General features: G+C 40.2%; 1 protein-coding gene across 1 annotated transcript in view; it reads left to right on the plus strand.

Moving 5' to 3' along the window:
- Window positions 1-14045, plus strand: part of LOC112151069 (pinopsin) — a 51225-nt gene that overhangs the window by 35113 nt on the left and 2067 nt on the right. The window contains exon 3 of the mRNA XM_024279715.2: window positions 246-479. Coding sequence (XP_024135483.1) covers window positions 246-479 — 234 coding nt within the window. The remainder of the gene's footprint in view (window positions 1-245; window positions 480-14045) is intronic.

A 14045-nucleotide genomic window follows, 5' to 3' on the forward strand; every position in this document is an offset into this window, starting at 1 on the left:
AAAAAGGCAGGAATATTATTCCAGAATAAATCAACTTAAACCTTAAATAACTTTCAATATTTTACTCTCCATAAAAATAAATTTTGTCAGAATATACCAATTCTTTCTTGCTGACCTCCCCTTCTGCCGGGGTTTCCGTGTCTCGGCTGTTTTTATTTCATTTGATCTTCGTCGATGTTTCTTTCATTAACATCAGTTTCGTTTTGGCGAGGCCTCATCGTAGATGAACTGGTTTTGTCTCTCAGGTTCGCAGCATGAGCTCGGTGGTGACGCGTCGCCGGGAGCAGCGGGTTCTGGTGATGGTCGTCACCATGGTGGCGTGCTACCTGGTCTGCTGGCTGCCTTACGGAGTTGCGGCTCTGCTCGCCACCTTTGGCCCTCGGGACCTTTTGACCCCGGAAGCGAGCATCACGCCGTCGCTGCTGGCCAAGTTCTCCACCGTGGTCAACCCTCTCATCTACATCTTCATGAACAAACAGGTGAGAACTTCTCTGTACTTCACCGTGTCTGTCGGCTGAAACATAAGAGGCTTTTGTGAAAAATATTCATGAAAACTTTGAGAAGGATTTTTTTGTGAATATTTGAGCATTTCAGTAAGAAAAGTAAAAATATATTTTAGCAACATAAAAAGGAAATAATTCAGTGACAGAGCAGTGTTTATGGTTAACGTACACTAATGTACAAGTATTACAAAGTACAGTATGTGCACAGTATACCTTACTATATTGCGGTTAACCTGTTGCTGCTTCACTTTTTCAGCTTCTTTTTTCATGCGTCTTTTGCGCAGAATGCTTTCAGTTTCCTTGATTCATTGATCTTGATCAAATCTTTGTTTCCTGAACTTCTATGAACGTTCGAAAAGTGTGAAAATGTTCACGTCTGTCTGAGAAAAGTCTGAAGAGAAAAACAAACTCAGTGCTGCCATCTAGAGTTTGGTGGTGCAATTACAACCATTAACAATAAGAATGGAGGCATAAGAGTGAATGTTGGAGGAGGATTTATGCAAGTGAGTCCAGAGAGACTGGATCTGGGGAGAATTGAAGAAACCATCAGGAAGTGGATTCCAATTCGTGGCTGCCTGGACTTTTTTAAGCCGATGTGGAACCCTTGAGCAAGGCACTGGATACCAGTCAGAACACTGAACCTCCTTTAATGTCAAAGCTTGATCTGTACTGTACACCGGCGCTGCCACGATTAGTCGACTAACCGACGACAAATCAACTATCAAGAGTTGGAGTGTAGTGAAGCTGAAAGTTAAAATAGCATTCTGCTCGCTTTTTGGATTATTTTGGCATTTATTAAGGTTTTTTTAGGCCGTTTTGGAGTTTAGCTAATATTTCAGATACACACTAGCTGTTTTGGCTAACTTTAGGCTTTTTTAAGTTTTAAAGCTAATTTGGAGTTTAGTTATTTTTTCAGCTGGATGCTAGCTGTTTTGGCTAACTTAGGCTTTTTTCATTTTTAAGGCTAATTTGGAGTTTAGCTAATATTTCAGATACACACTAGCTGTTATGGCTAACTTGTTTTTTTCATTTTTTTCATGCTATTTTGGAGTTTAGTTAGTTTTTTCAGCTGGATGCTAGCTGTTTTGGCTAGCTTCGGCTTTTTCAGTTTTTTATGCTATTTTGGACTTTAGCTAATATTTCAGCTACATGCTAGCTTTTTTTAGCTAACTTAGGCTTTTTCGGCTATTTTTACATTTAAGTAATGTCTTAGCTGGTCATCAGCTTCAGTGATTTTTAGCTATCAATTTCAGTATCTTTAGTTATAAGCACTAGCATCTTTAGCTTCCAAATTCAGCTTACAGCATTCCCACTAGAACTATCGCAGGTAATGCTATATATCTAGTTTTTAGTTAGTTTAAAGCTAATAATGTTTAAGATGTGTGCTTCACATCCAGTTTGCGCATGACCCGATTAGTTAACTAATCAGAAAAAAAAATCGGTGATTAGTCGACTATTAAAATAGTTGTTTGTTGCAGCACCACTGTACACGTATGGAACAGATTGTCCTTGAATCCTGGAAATTCCTTTTGAAGGTATAAAAAAACCCTCTGGATTTTCCCCTTTTTGGCTGTTTTAGTTACATTTCTATTGACACATGTTCAATTGTATGAGCCGCATTCAAAGCCGATGTCTCAGAACTCTGGTTCTCATCAGTTTCCATCCACCGCCTCCAGACGCTTCTGCTTCAGCTGCATAGATGGTTGCTCGCGGCTGTCTGCGGCTGTTTCTCAGCTTTCCAGAATTCGCTCTCCCTGCCAGCTGATCGGAGTTTTCCTTTGATCCCGCCCAGCGTGTCTCCGAGTTGTGATTCTGCAGAAGTGTGACTCCACGGCAGGTTGAATATTTGGCTTCCAGGCTCCACAATCAAACTTTCATCTGTTTGTCGAGCAAAGTGCTGTGTGCACAACATTGGGAGCGTTGATTTCGAGCTGTCTGCGCCGCCGTTTCCTCGTTGACACGAGCTTTGCCAGCAGCAGAATATATCTGTTAATTACCCTAAATTCCATAAACAGCTTGTCCTGCAGCCAGAATGAATGTTTAATAATGTTTAGTAAACGGAGGCCGGGCTGCTTCAAAGCCAAAACTCATCTGTAGAGCCGGAGACGGCAGCGCTGTCGTGTGATTAACAGCCTCCACTGCAGCTGATCTACAGGCTGTTGATTGGCGCATTTGTCAGCCGTTTCCCCTGCAAACATGCATCATTTGCATGAACGGATAATTAAGGAAAAGTTACAACAATGTCGTTTATAACCGCTTTAGTTTGCTGAGACGTCACCTGAAGAAAAGCCAGGACTGGTTGAACATTAACGTCGTCAGATCCGTGCCGGCAGCAGATTGAGTCTAATTATGTGACACTCGGGCCAGTAATTAAAGCGTTATGTGATTTACACCTGCAGGAGGAGTGAAGAGTCTGCACTCTGTCTGCCGACTCTTCACTTCCACTCCCAGGAAGCAGCAGCTGCAGCTCTCAGTCAAGGACGGGGAAACGGACGGCTGTGGAGTAATCTGGTTTACAAGCTCTGCTGCTCCTAATTGACAGCGGAGAGAATTTCAGAGCTTCGACTTCCGATCGATGAACGGTTCAGGCCGTCTTCAGCAGGTTAACGGGATTTTAATAATACTTTAGAGCAGACAGACCTGCTGGAAATCTCTTTAGACATTTTTACAAAGACAATAACTTCAGACATAAGATTTATTTATCGTGTTAAATGTTTAGTTTCACTGCTGTGGTTTCACCTGTTAGACTGTGTAGCTGCTGTTGTTCTGGTTGGGTTTGCTCCAGCTGTGGTTGATGAGGACGTCAGAGGTCAGAGGTCATGGCTGTGGATCTGGTTAGTTAAATTCAGAACCGACGGAAGCAGGAGAGCAGTAAACTGGTGATGCTTGGAAGACTCTTCTTCTAATATTTCATTAAAATGGTGAATTTCCTTCAGCTTTTTGATTGAAGAATCAAAACGTGCTTTTAATTTTAAATATAAAGTATTTTTTGGATTTTACATCGCATCAAGATAAGTTAAACTTTATTTAGTTCATTTACAAACAGTTTAGGCTCCTGACTACAATACCCATAATGCTCCAACAATCCATCAAGCGATTTGGGTTCATAGTTTACCAAAGTTGAACATTTTGACAGATTTTTGTGTAAGCACAACCAGAATTCACACTTAAGCCGCACTAGTGCTTAAGGCGGATTGTCTATCGAACAGAATTCAAGGATTTTAAATGCGCCAAATGGTTAAAAAATATCTATGGTTCACTTAATTAGCTCTTATTTAATTTTAGTTAGATTTACAGATTTGTATTCATTAGTTTTTTATTCCAAAATCACCCCAGACGTCACATTACCTACTGTTATATTTGCTGCTCTGACTTGATTCTGTTACACAGAGTCTCTTTTATTTTGAAAGGAAGTCATGTGAACCTTTGTCAAAAATTGTAAACTCCTTTCTATTAAAAAAAAATGACAGATGAAGACTTTTAGTTCCAATGAACTGATTTTATTGCTGCTCACACTTCATAAAAGCCATTTATGTTTTCTGTTTTTTTGCGGCGTTAGCTTCCTTCTTCGTGAGCATGTTTGCTTTTCCTCTCAGACATCAATCTTTGATTTATTTCTCCTCTTTTGTGTTAAATTAAATTGAGCCTTTCCTGGTGTTTTCTGCTGATGCTTTCTGAAGGGTTTTGTTTGTGGTAATCTGTCACGCCGCGTCGCTTTTCCTCAACGGCGTTTGAGTGAGTAAATGAAGGAGCTGCTGGGGACTGTAAGTGATGGAAATATAGCAGAGAGGACGGCGGACGCTGTTGACAGAAAGATGACTTGGGGGAAAAAAAACAGAAAACAAACTCGTGAAAACCTGAGGATTGATGTTCGGTTGAGTAAAAGGCGGGAAAAGGATCAATTGTGAGTCACAGTTAGAGACAAGGTGTTCTGATGAAAGGAGGAAAAGCTGAAGGTGACCGGCGAGCCGGCGAGGCAGAAACTTCCTTTAATCTTCTAAATGTGGCGCCGCTTTGATTATCGTGATGTTGCTATCAGCCAGAACCACACGTGGTCGATCAGTCCGTCCTCACCGGTTCTGGGCGTCACATTTCCAGCCTTTAGGATTTAGCGGCTAACCGGAGGGGCAGCAGGAGCGCGGAGGAGGCATCGCTGCGTGGCGCTTTCAGTCTTCAGTTCCTCCCAGCCCATGACTATGGAAGCAGTGTGTTGAGGCGAGTTGAAGACTTCAAGCGCTGCGCAGATTCACGCCCTCGAAGAAACGCCACCCTCTGGTTTGTCAGATATTCCCAGAACCAGAAGTTCATCTCTGTGATCTTTCTCTCGGATGTTTGACTCTTTTCTTTAATCTTTTGTTTTGAGACTTTGACCTTCATGTTTCCTCCAAACTGCTTCAGTGATCAGGTTCCTAAAAACGACCAGATTGACTGAGGTGATCTGGTGGTGTCAGATCTGAGAATCCACTTTTCAGCCTTTAGTTATCTCCCAGCCAGCAAGGCCAAGAGGGCCCACATGGTTTACAGTGGCAGAAAATGGAGTCCCGGATGGGTTTGTCAACAGTTTCTGTAGTGGCTCCACCTGTGTTTGCCTATCTTGGCTTCAGTGAGCATTCAGTGTGTAGCTTTCTACAGCGGAACATGCTAGCTCAATACAGCAGAGCTAGCTAGCTAGTTATGGCAGAGTTTGCTAGCATGATACAATGGAGCTAGCTAGCTCACTACAGTAGAGTTTGCTAGCTTGATACAACAGAGCAAGATTGCGCAATACAATGGAGCTCGCTAGCTTGCAACAGCAGACCTCGCTAGCTCAATTCAATGGAGCTCGCTAGCTCAATTCAACGGAGCTCACTAGCTCAATACAACAGAGCTAGCTAGCTCGCTACAGCAGAGCTCACTAGCTTGATACAACACAGCTAGCTAGCATGATACAATGGAGCTAGCTAGTTCAATACAGCAGAGTTCGCTAGCTCGATACAACGGTGCTAGCTAGTGCGATGCAATGGAGCTTGCTTGCTTGCTACAGCGGACATCGCTAGTTTGATACAATGGAGTTTTCTAGCTTGATACAAAGGAGCTAGCCAGCGTGATACAGCAGAGTTTGCTAGCACGATACAATGGAGCTAGTAAGCGCAATGCAATGAAGCTCGCTAGCTTGGCACAGCAGAGCTTACTAGGTCAATTCAACGGAGCTAGCTAGCTCGGTACAATGGAGCTAGCTAGCTCGCTACAGCAGAGTTCGCTAGCTCGATATAACAGACTTAGCTAGCGTGATACAATGGAGCTCGCTACAGTGAAGCTTGCTAGCTAGATACACTGGAGCGATCAGTGCTCACTAGCTAGATACAGCAGTGCTAACTAGCATGCTAAGCTGTCCACTGGGCGGCTGGCTAGCGCAGCAAGCTAATCCATTGAGTGCCAATGTGTGCAAACACAGGTGGGGCCACCACAGAAACTGTGGACAAGCCCAATCGCAACCCACTTTTAAACCATATGGGGCCACTTGGCCTTGCTGGCTGGGGAGAGTGGACCTTCATGCCGTATTAGTTTCATGTCCCTTACCCTGTTTGCACTCTAAAACTGTAGGAAATCCCAAACACTGCCTTGTGGTCTCAAGAAATGATGGTGAATCTGGAACACACTGCTTGCTGTCTGTCAGGTGATAATAGTTGGACTTCAGGTCCTAAAAATACCTTTAGGACATGTGACAACAATTGTGACAAAGATGACAGCTCTGGAATGGCCTTTCAGCTCTTATTGGGCACAAGAACAAAGTCTCACTGAGATCAAATGATGTTCAAAAATCAATCAGGTGAACACAACATCCTGATGGAGGGCAGTGACAGGAAAGCTGGCAGTAGAAGGTGATAGATACCATCAGAAAACTGTTTGAGACACGAAACCTCAGCCATTTAAGGTAGGACATCCTTATTTGTCTTCTCTGTTTACATCCCATAATGCCAGGCTACGGTGGCCATTTGGTCCAGTTGTTCCACTCCGAGCATGGAGTCTAGTGAGCCGGAAATCAGTCCATTTGGAAACAAACTGAGACCACCTCGAAAGATGGGTCCGAGAGTGGTTCTGGTCCCAGACCAGAGTCCGCTTGGGTGTATTCTGACTGAAAATTTGTTCTAGATTTTCTAGGAACGTACTCTGGTTCACTTGAAGCAAACCAAATGTGTCCAGTCCGAATACACGCTTAGGTGACATTATTTTCCAGATCATTTATGGAAGGAAATTAGTTTTTCTCTCCAGTTGCCTAAAGTCTTCCTCTGGGCTCCCACAGCTACCGTTACAGCTCAGGTGAGATGCAGGAGTGGTCTGGCTACAACAGATGACTCCTATTGGCTACTGGATTGCTGCAGCCAAACTCAGAGGTTCACACAAAAACCCGCCATTTCAAATAACTTCAGCATTTTATAGGCTATTTTGGAGTTTAGCTAATATTTTAGCTTTAGCTAGCTATTTTGGCTAAATTAGACATTTTTTCCAGTTTTAGGTTAATTGGGCATTTGGCTCATATTTAAGCTACATGCTAGCAGTTTTAGCTAATTTAGAATTTTTTTTTTATATTCTTTTAGGCTAATTTGGCCCTTTGCTAATATTTTAGCTAGTTATCAGCTTCTGTGTTTTTAGCAAATAACTTCATCATTTTCTAGGTTATTTTGCAGTTTATCTGATATTTCAGCTACCTGCTAGCTGTTCAGCTAATTTAGGCGTTTTTTTTATTATTATTATTTTATAGGCTATTTTGGAGTTTAGCTTATATTTTAGCTTTATGCTAGCTATTTTGGCTAAATTAGACATTAGACAATGTTTAGGCTAATTTTGCCATTTAGCACATATTTAAACCACATACTAGCTGTTTTGGATAATTTGGAAGATTTTGTGTCAAATGTGTAAAAACAACAGATCCACTCAGCAGTATTAATCTTCTAAAACAACACTGTAAAAGTGAAATGTTCAATCATTTAACAAAAATTCTGCAATTTGTTACATTTAAAAATATTATTTTTTATCAAATTACATTTTTGAATTGAATAAACTATCAAGTCAAAATTTTAACCTGATGAAAGCTAATCATTTTAATTTGTTAATTGATCTAACATTTCACTTTTTTCAGTGAAGGAGAGCTCGTACGTGCAACGCTACAAGACTAGATAGAAAATAATCAGTAACTTTAGCTGTTCTTCTCTTGTTACAAATGATAAAAGTGGACATTTCTCTCACTCTTTTACAGTTTGCTCCCAGAAAAACGAGGCTTTGAGTCATCATCGGGGGCTCTGAAGGGGCATAAATGAGTGCAGTGGGAACAAGTCGGTCATTTATTGCCTCAGCACATACTTTTCATCAATAATTTAATTCTAAACTGCTGATTTAGTGCGATATAGATCGGGGGTACACAGCGTTTTACAGCCTCACTTTGAAAATGATACCAGTGTCGACCAAAAACTGGAAAATAACCGTAAATGAAGGAAAACTGGAGTGGCCTGCTGCCACAGTGGAGTCAGAGCATCTCCTCTGAGGGGAAAACAGCCACACAAACACAAACGCTCCAAACCAGAACAACTTTCTATTGATTTGGACTTTTTTGAGCTTTTTTGTTCTCAAAAAATGAAATGAGTTTTTTTTCTTTTTCGCTTTAAAACTATTGCAGTGTTATGGAGGCTGTCAGAAGTGATGGACTGTTGAATTCAGAAGTAAATCTGAAAATGAATCAAGCTGTGTAAATGGGAATTATTTGACAGTTTGAGGGTTCAACTCCCACAGAAACACAGCAGGAAACTTCTAACATTTAAGCACCAAATCCAAGCAGAAACTTGATAAAAGGTCAAAAAATGTCAAAGTCAGCATCATATTGGGCTAAGAATCATTTCGTTTTTTCACTTTTCATAACTTTATTGTAGTAAATATCCAACATTTCCAAAATTTAGCTTTGGTAAATGTCAGCTGACGTAACTCCTGTGGTTTCTCCTCAGCCTCAATGCTGAAGGTGGAACCTGACGTTGTTTTGGCAAAGTGGTGCAGATTTTCCCAGCATGCCTTGGTTTTAAAGCAGAGTCGTTCACTGAAAGGAAAAAAATAAACACGAGTGAACCAACACAGAGCCAAAGCTTAACAAAAAAACACAACATCATCATCGAAATATAAAATCAGTTTAACCCTTTTCTTCATCTGATTGACGTTATGGAGAGAAGTGCCACAAATGATTATTTTGATAGTCGACTAATGGGATCATGTGTAAACTGGATCCAAACACACACATCTTAACCATCATTAGCTTTAAACTGGAAGTGTTTAAGCGAAATGCTAACAAAAACTAGAAAAGTTGCATTACCTGTGAGTGCGAATGCTTTTTTGTGAAAGAAGTCGCTGAAGATGCTGAAGCTTTTTACTTTAACTGATGAAGGGATTTGCTGAAAATGCAAGCTATTTGCAAAATGTTAAATTTGCTAAAAGACTGGAAATTTTGTTAAAGAACTATGAAAGAGCACAGAAGTTGACCTACATTTCTGAAAAAAATTGTAGTAAAATTGCTCAAAAAACCCTAACACATGTCAATTTTGCAAAAATATTTTATGAGTTGCTTAAATTTCAGCTAAACTCCACATTAGCCCAAAAAACCTGAGTAGATGCCAAATTAGCCTAAAAAGCTAGCTTGTTCCCACAGATCGTTGATTAAAAACTAGCTAAACTTCAAAATAGCCTAAAATTCCCAACTAAACTAAATTAGTAAAAAATGCTATCCTGTTGCTTAAATAGAAGCTAAATTCTAAATTAGCCAAAAAAAAAATCTTCAGTAGATAACAAATTAGCCAAAAACGTTAGCATGTAGCTAAAATATTAGGTGAAGTCCAAATTAGCATAAAAAAACTCGGTACTTGTTAGCCAAAAAAGCTAACACATTGCTTAAATACTAGCTAAACTCCAAAATAACCTAAAATTCCTCTGTAAACCAAATTAGTCAAAAATGTTAGCCTGCCGCTAAAATAGAAGCTAAACTCTGATTTAGCCTAAAACCTCAGTAGATAACAAATTAGCCAAAAAAGCTAGCACATTAAATACCAGCTAAACTCAAAAATAGCCTAAAATTCCTCCATTAACTAAAATTTCTCAAAAACATTAGCATGTTGCTAAAAGAGAAGCTAAACACTAAATTAGCCTAAAAACCCACCAGTAGAAAAAAAATTAGCCAAAAACGTTAGCATGTTGCTGAACTATTAGCTAAACCCCAAAATATTTGAAAATTGCTGTAAAAGATGAAAACATAGTCATATAGTTATGACTAATCGACAAATCGTGGCAGCCCTAATGGAGAATATATTCATTTTTGGAAATTCTTCCACCAAATCCCCTTAAAGATAAATTTTTATAAAAGTTTTTGACTCATTTGGCAAAAGTATCTGGAGCTTTTGGACAAAACCTGTGGAGAAACATCAGACAACTGTGAACACGGTGGTGGTAGTGTGATGATGTGGGCGTGCTATATGGATTTGTGGTAGTTTATTCATCAGAGAATGTCTGATCATCAAACTCTTGAGTTCAGTTCAAGAATAAAAATCTGAATAGGAAAAAAGAAAAACTTGAGTATGACGCATTAACAGAAGGGCGTAAATACTTTTTCTTCATTCTCTCTGTATTATTGGTGGATTCATCGTAGCTGGATGTGTTTTTTTCTCGTGGCCGGTTGGTCACAGTGAGCGCTACACTAATTCCTGATTAAACCTCGTTCCCGTCTGTTTTAACCCGGCCCACCCACGGCGTCGTGCCGTCACAGCTCCTCCTCCATGTTTCATGGTGGGAGCCACAACTGTAGAGACCATCTGCTCGATCCACCGCGTCCTTCTGTGCAGCATTTCCACCTTTACTCAGCTCGACGTTCGATTCCCGCAGCAAAAGGGAACTCTGAAGCATTTGTCATTTCATTTCTCGCCTCCTTAAAACTCCTAAAAAGCTCCAGCAGATGAGGAGGCTGGTGCTAATGTGTCATTTCTGAATTGTTTTCTGCAAATGTCATGAGGCAGTAGCACGTTCACCCACATAACAAAGCCAGATACTGTAAACACCCTTGTTGCCGTGGTAATCCAACCCTGGTTTGGCAGAAATCCCCAAACTAACATAGATCCAGATGAAGTAGAAGTAGAAGTCAAAATCCCCAAACTAACATAGATCCAGATGAAGTAGAAGTAGAAGTCAAAATCCCCAAACTAACATAGATCCAGATGAAGTAGAAGCCAAAGTGGTCTTTTAAATATAATTGGGCAGTTTTCAGCTAAAATCAAAATGCCTCTATGTTTTTTAAGACATATTTTCCTCAGAGAACCAGAAGCTTAATAGAAAGTCATTCCTCAGTTGTGGGCGGGACTACTGTCACGAAAGGTAGCTGCGCTAATTTCCCAGCATTCCTTTGTTTGCTCCTTCTCCCACTAGCTTATAGCACCTCACAAACCCAAGCTAACATTATCGAATTTGAGTCATCCAGCTGTACGGATTTCAGCTCAGATGAAGAAAATGAAAACGTTCACGGATCTATTTATTTGCAGTGGATGATTAAGAATTGGAGTGGAGAAGGCAGATTTTGGCCACGCCCATGGCAGTGACTGAATCACAAACCTGAGCTTTTTCAAGCCGCCGGTTTTCATGTTTTTTTATGATTTGAATAAAGAAATACTCTTACTTATGTTCTCCATCCCCCAAAAAATACTAAGAGAAAAGAGAGAAACACCAAAAACACAACTTTCTTTGAAGTGGGTCTTTAAAAACTCACACAGAGACATATAAACACAAGTTTTAAATACGGAAGACTGAAACGAGCTTATATGTACGTTTACAAAGACTCTTCATTGGAGTTGGTCACTGGAACTCTAGATGTGAAGGTTGCACTATGAGTTTCAGGTTGAATACTTTTCCTGATGCTAACCTTTGCTTGTACTAGGAGGTGGAAAAAGCTACTGGTTTGTGCTTTTTGGAGGCTGATATTTCTTTTTCCTTTTCATGTCTATTTGTCTGTCTAACGTTAATTTTTTTGTCATTTATTTATTTGTTTATTTATTTATGTTGTTTTTTTATGGTGGGTTTCTTCAATTAATTTTCTTTTTTTTTCTTTTTGTTTATTTTTTCTGTAATCATATTTAGGGGGGTTGCATTGCCCCTCCCCTATGCCTTTGTCCTTGTTTATTTATTTTTTATTTTTGTATTTATTTATGTTGTTTTTTTGTGTTTTTCTTCAGTTAATTAAAAAAAATGTATTTTCAGTTTTTAGGTAATCACATTTAGGGGTGGCATTGTCCCTCCCCTGATGCCTTTGTCCTTGTTTGTTTGTTTGTTTATTTATTTATCACAAATCAAACATGCAACTTATAACAATAAAATACAAAGGAGAACAGGGGATAAAATTGTACATGGGTTAAATAAATAAAATAAATATACAGGGAGTGGAAAAAGCTTTTAAAAACCACCCTGGATAGAAGATGAAAGAGAAAAAAGTATAAATGGAAAATATGTATAAAAAAGACAAAAATTAAATAAATTATATCTATAAAACAATAAAGCAAACTTTACATTTTTGACCTTATTCTACACGATTGTAAATCTGAATAGTAAATTTAGAAATTTCCATATTAAGTCTCTTTTTTAGTTTTGTTTCTGCATTTAAAAAAATACTACAGAAAAACACATTTAAAATTCTGTATTTTTACTTAATTTCTTTGATTCCATCTCAGTTAAAAACAGATTCAGTTCAGGATGTTTGACTGAAACGTGCAGACGTGGTCGTCGTCTCACGTCAGCACATTTTTCTGGAGTTCAGCGTCACGTGATCGTTGTCCTCCACTCGTCTCTCCTGGGCTCTGAGGGAGCAGCTGAGGATCTGTTCACTCTGCAGTCTGGAGATCCCCATCTGTGTCTGTGATCTCTCCTGACGTCAGCTCCACCGCCCGCCTCTCCTGTGTCTTCTTCTCACCTCCCGCCCCCACTTCACACTCGCAGCATCCTCTGGAGCTTTGCTTCCAAACCGTCTTTCTCCTGTCGAGCTCTGCATGAACCTTTAGGTCCAGGAGCTTCTCATTTTCAGCTGAAGGAGGTCGGGATGATGAAACTAACCAGACTGAGGTGTCACGTTTCACGCCGCTCGCCTGTTTGATCTGCGGCGCTCTGGGGAAATGTAGTAGACTTACAGTATACGTGTGGTACTGGAGAGTATACTAAGTACACTACGTTTATCCAGGGAGCAGCTGCTGGGCTCCGAGCAGACCAGAGAAGGATGGAGGGGTTAGAAAACCGAGCCACTCAAACGTCAAAACTGAAACTCGTCCCAGTTATCCTCATCCTGGTTCTGGTTCTGATGGACTGGATAATCCTGATCCTGGAGATTAGTGGGCTGGAAATCAAACATGGTGGCAGATCTTTAGGATCAGGTTTTAAAGGATCGTTAAAGTCTAAGTTTTGATCCAGTCCTGATCGATGTCAATAAATTGGCCGGTTGCATCTGATTAGAACATTTTCTTAAAACCTCTCTTCCTGCCACGTAAAAATGCGACTGCTGCCTCCCGATGACAAATGCCGCAACACGACAACCTGCAGAATTTGCTGAGAGACTTACATTTAGATCACCCCACGGTGGCATTTTGTAAGGCAGGGGTCCTCAAACTACGGCCCGTGGGCCGGATCCGGCCCCCCTACACATTTGGCCCGGCCCCCTGAATTCTATCAGAGATGCATTTTTTTATTTTGTTTTTTCCAGTCTGGCCATGCGATCGGGAGCCACAGTGACTTTTTATTCTGCTCTTTTGCAGCCTACTTCTGACTGGTTATCTGTGGCTTTTTGGAAAACATTAACTGTTGGAGTTTGGATGCATCCTGCATGTTTTACACTTCTTCTGTTAGTCTACAAACTGATCTCAGCCCCACATAAGAGATGGAAACCGCTATGTGGCCCTCACAAGAAAATGTTTGGGGACCCCTGGCATAAGTTCTCATGTTCCACTTGTTTTCTGTTACCTTTTGAGTTTTTTTTTTCTTTTGCTCCTATGCAGGCTGCTGTGACTCCACCCATTCTCCTGGGGATCCTGCTAATCAGTCACAGCTGCCTGCACTTCAGTTATTAGGTTTATATATTTAAGGAACTCTGCTGAAGATCTCAGTGTCTGCTCATTTTGTTCTAGTTTGCTGGGCCTTATAGCCTTGGTTTTTAAATAAACCTGTTGGTCTCTACAACAAATGTGCTTCTGACTCTTTCCTGGATCTGGGTTTCCTCTCACTTACCTAACTTTGGTATTTGGAACATATTTTCTTGAGTAAATAAGTAAAATTGTTGCATTAACCGTTTTTTTAAATTCTTTTTGTGTCACAAAAGAACAAATTTGATGCTTCAGAATTTGCTATAAGCCCTAAAAATGAGTCTAGATTTTTTTTGCCCAGAGGTGTCAAACTCAATCACACCTTAGGACAAACATTGTCGGCTAAAAGCTGAAAACACTGGAGATGATAGCCAGCCGAAATATTAGCTAAATGCCTAATTAGCCTAGAAAACGTATAGAAAAAAAA

The sequence above is a fragment of the Oryzias melastigma genome, linkage group LG20 (assembly GCF_002922805.2).
Source record: "Oryzias melastigma strain HK-1 linkage group LG20, ASM292280v2, whole genome shotgun sequence".
Classification (NCBI taxonomy): domain Eukaryota; kingdom Metazoa; phylum Chordata; class Actinopteri; order Beloniformes; family Adrianichthyidae; genus Oryzias; species Oryzias melastigma.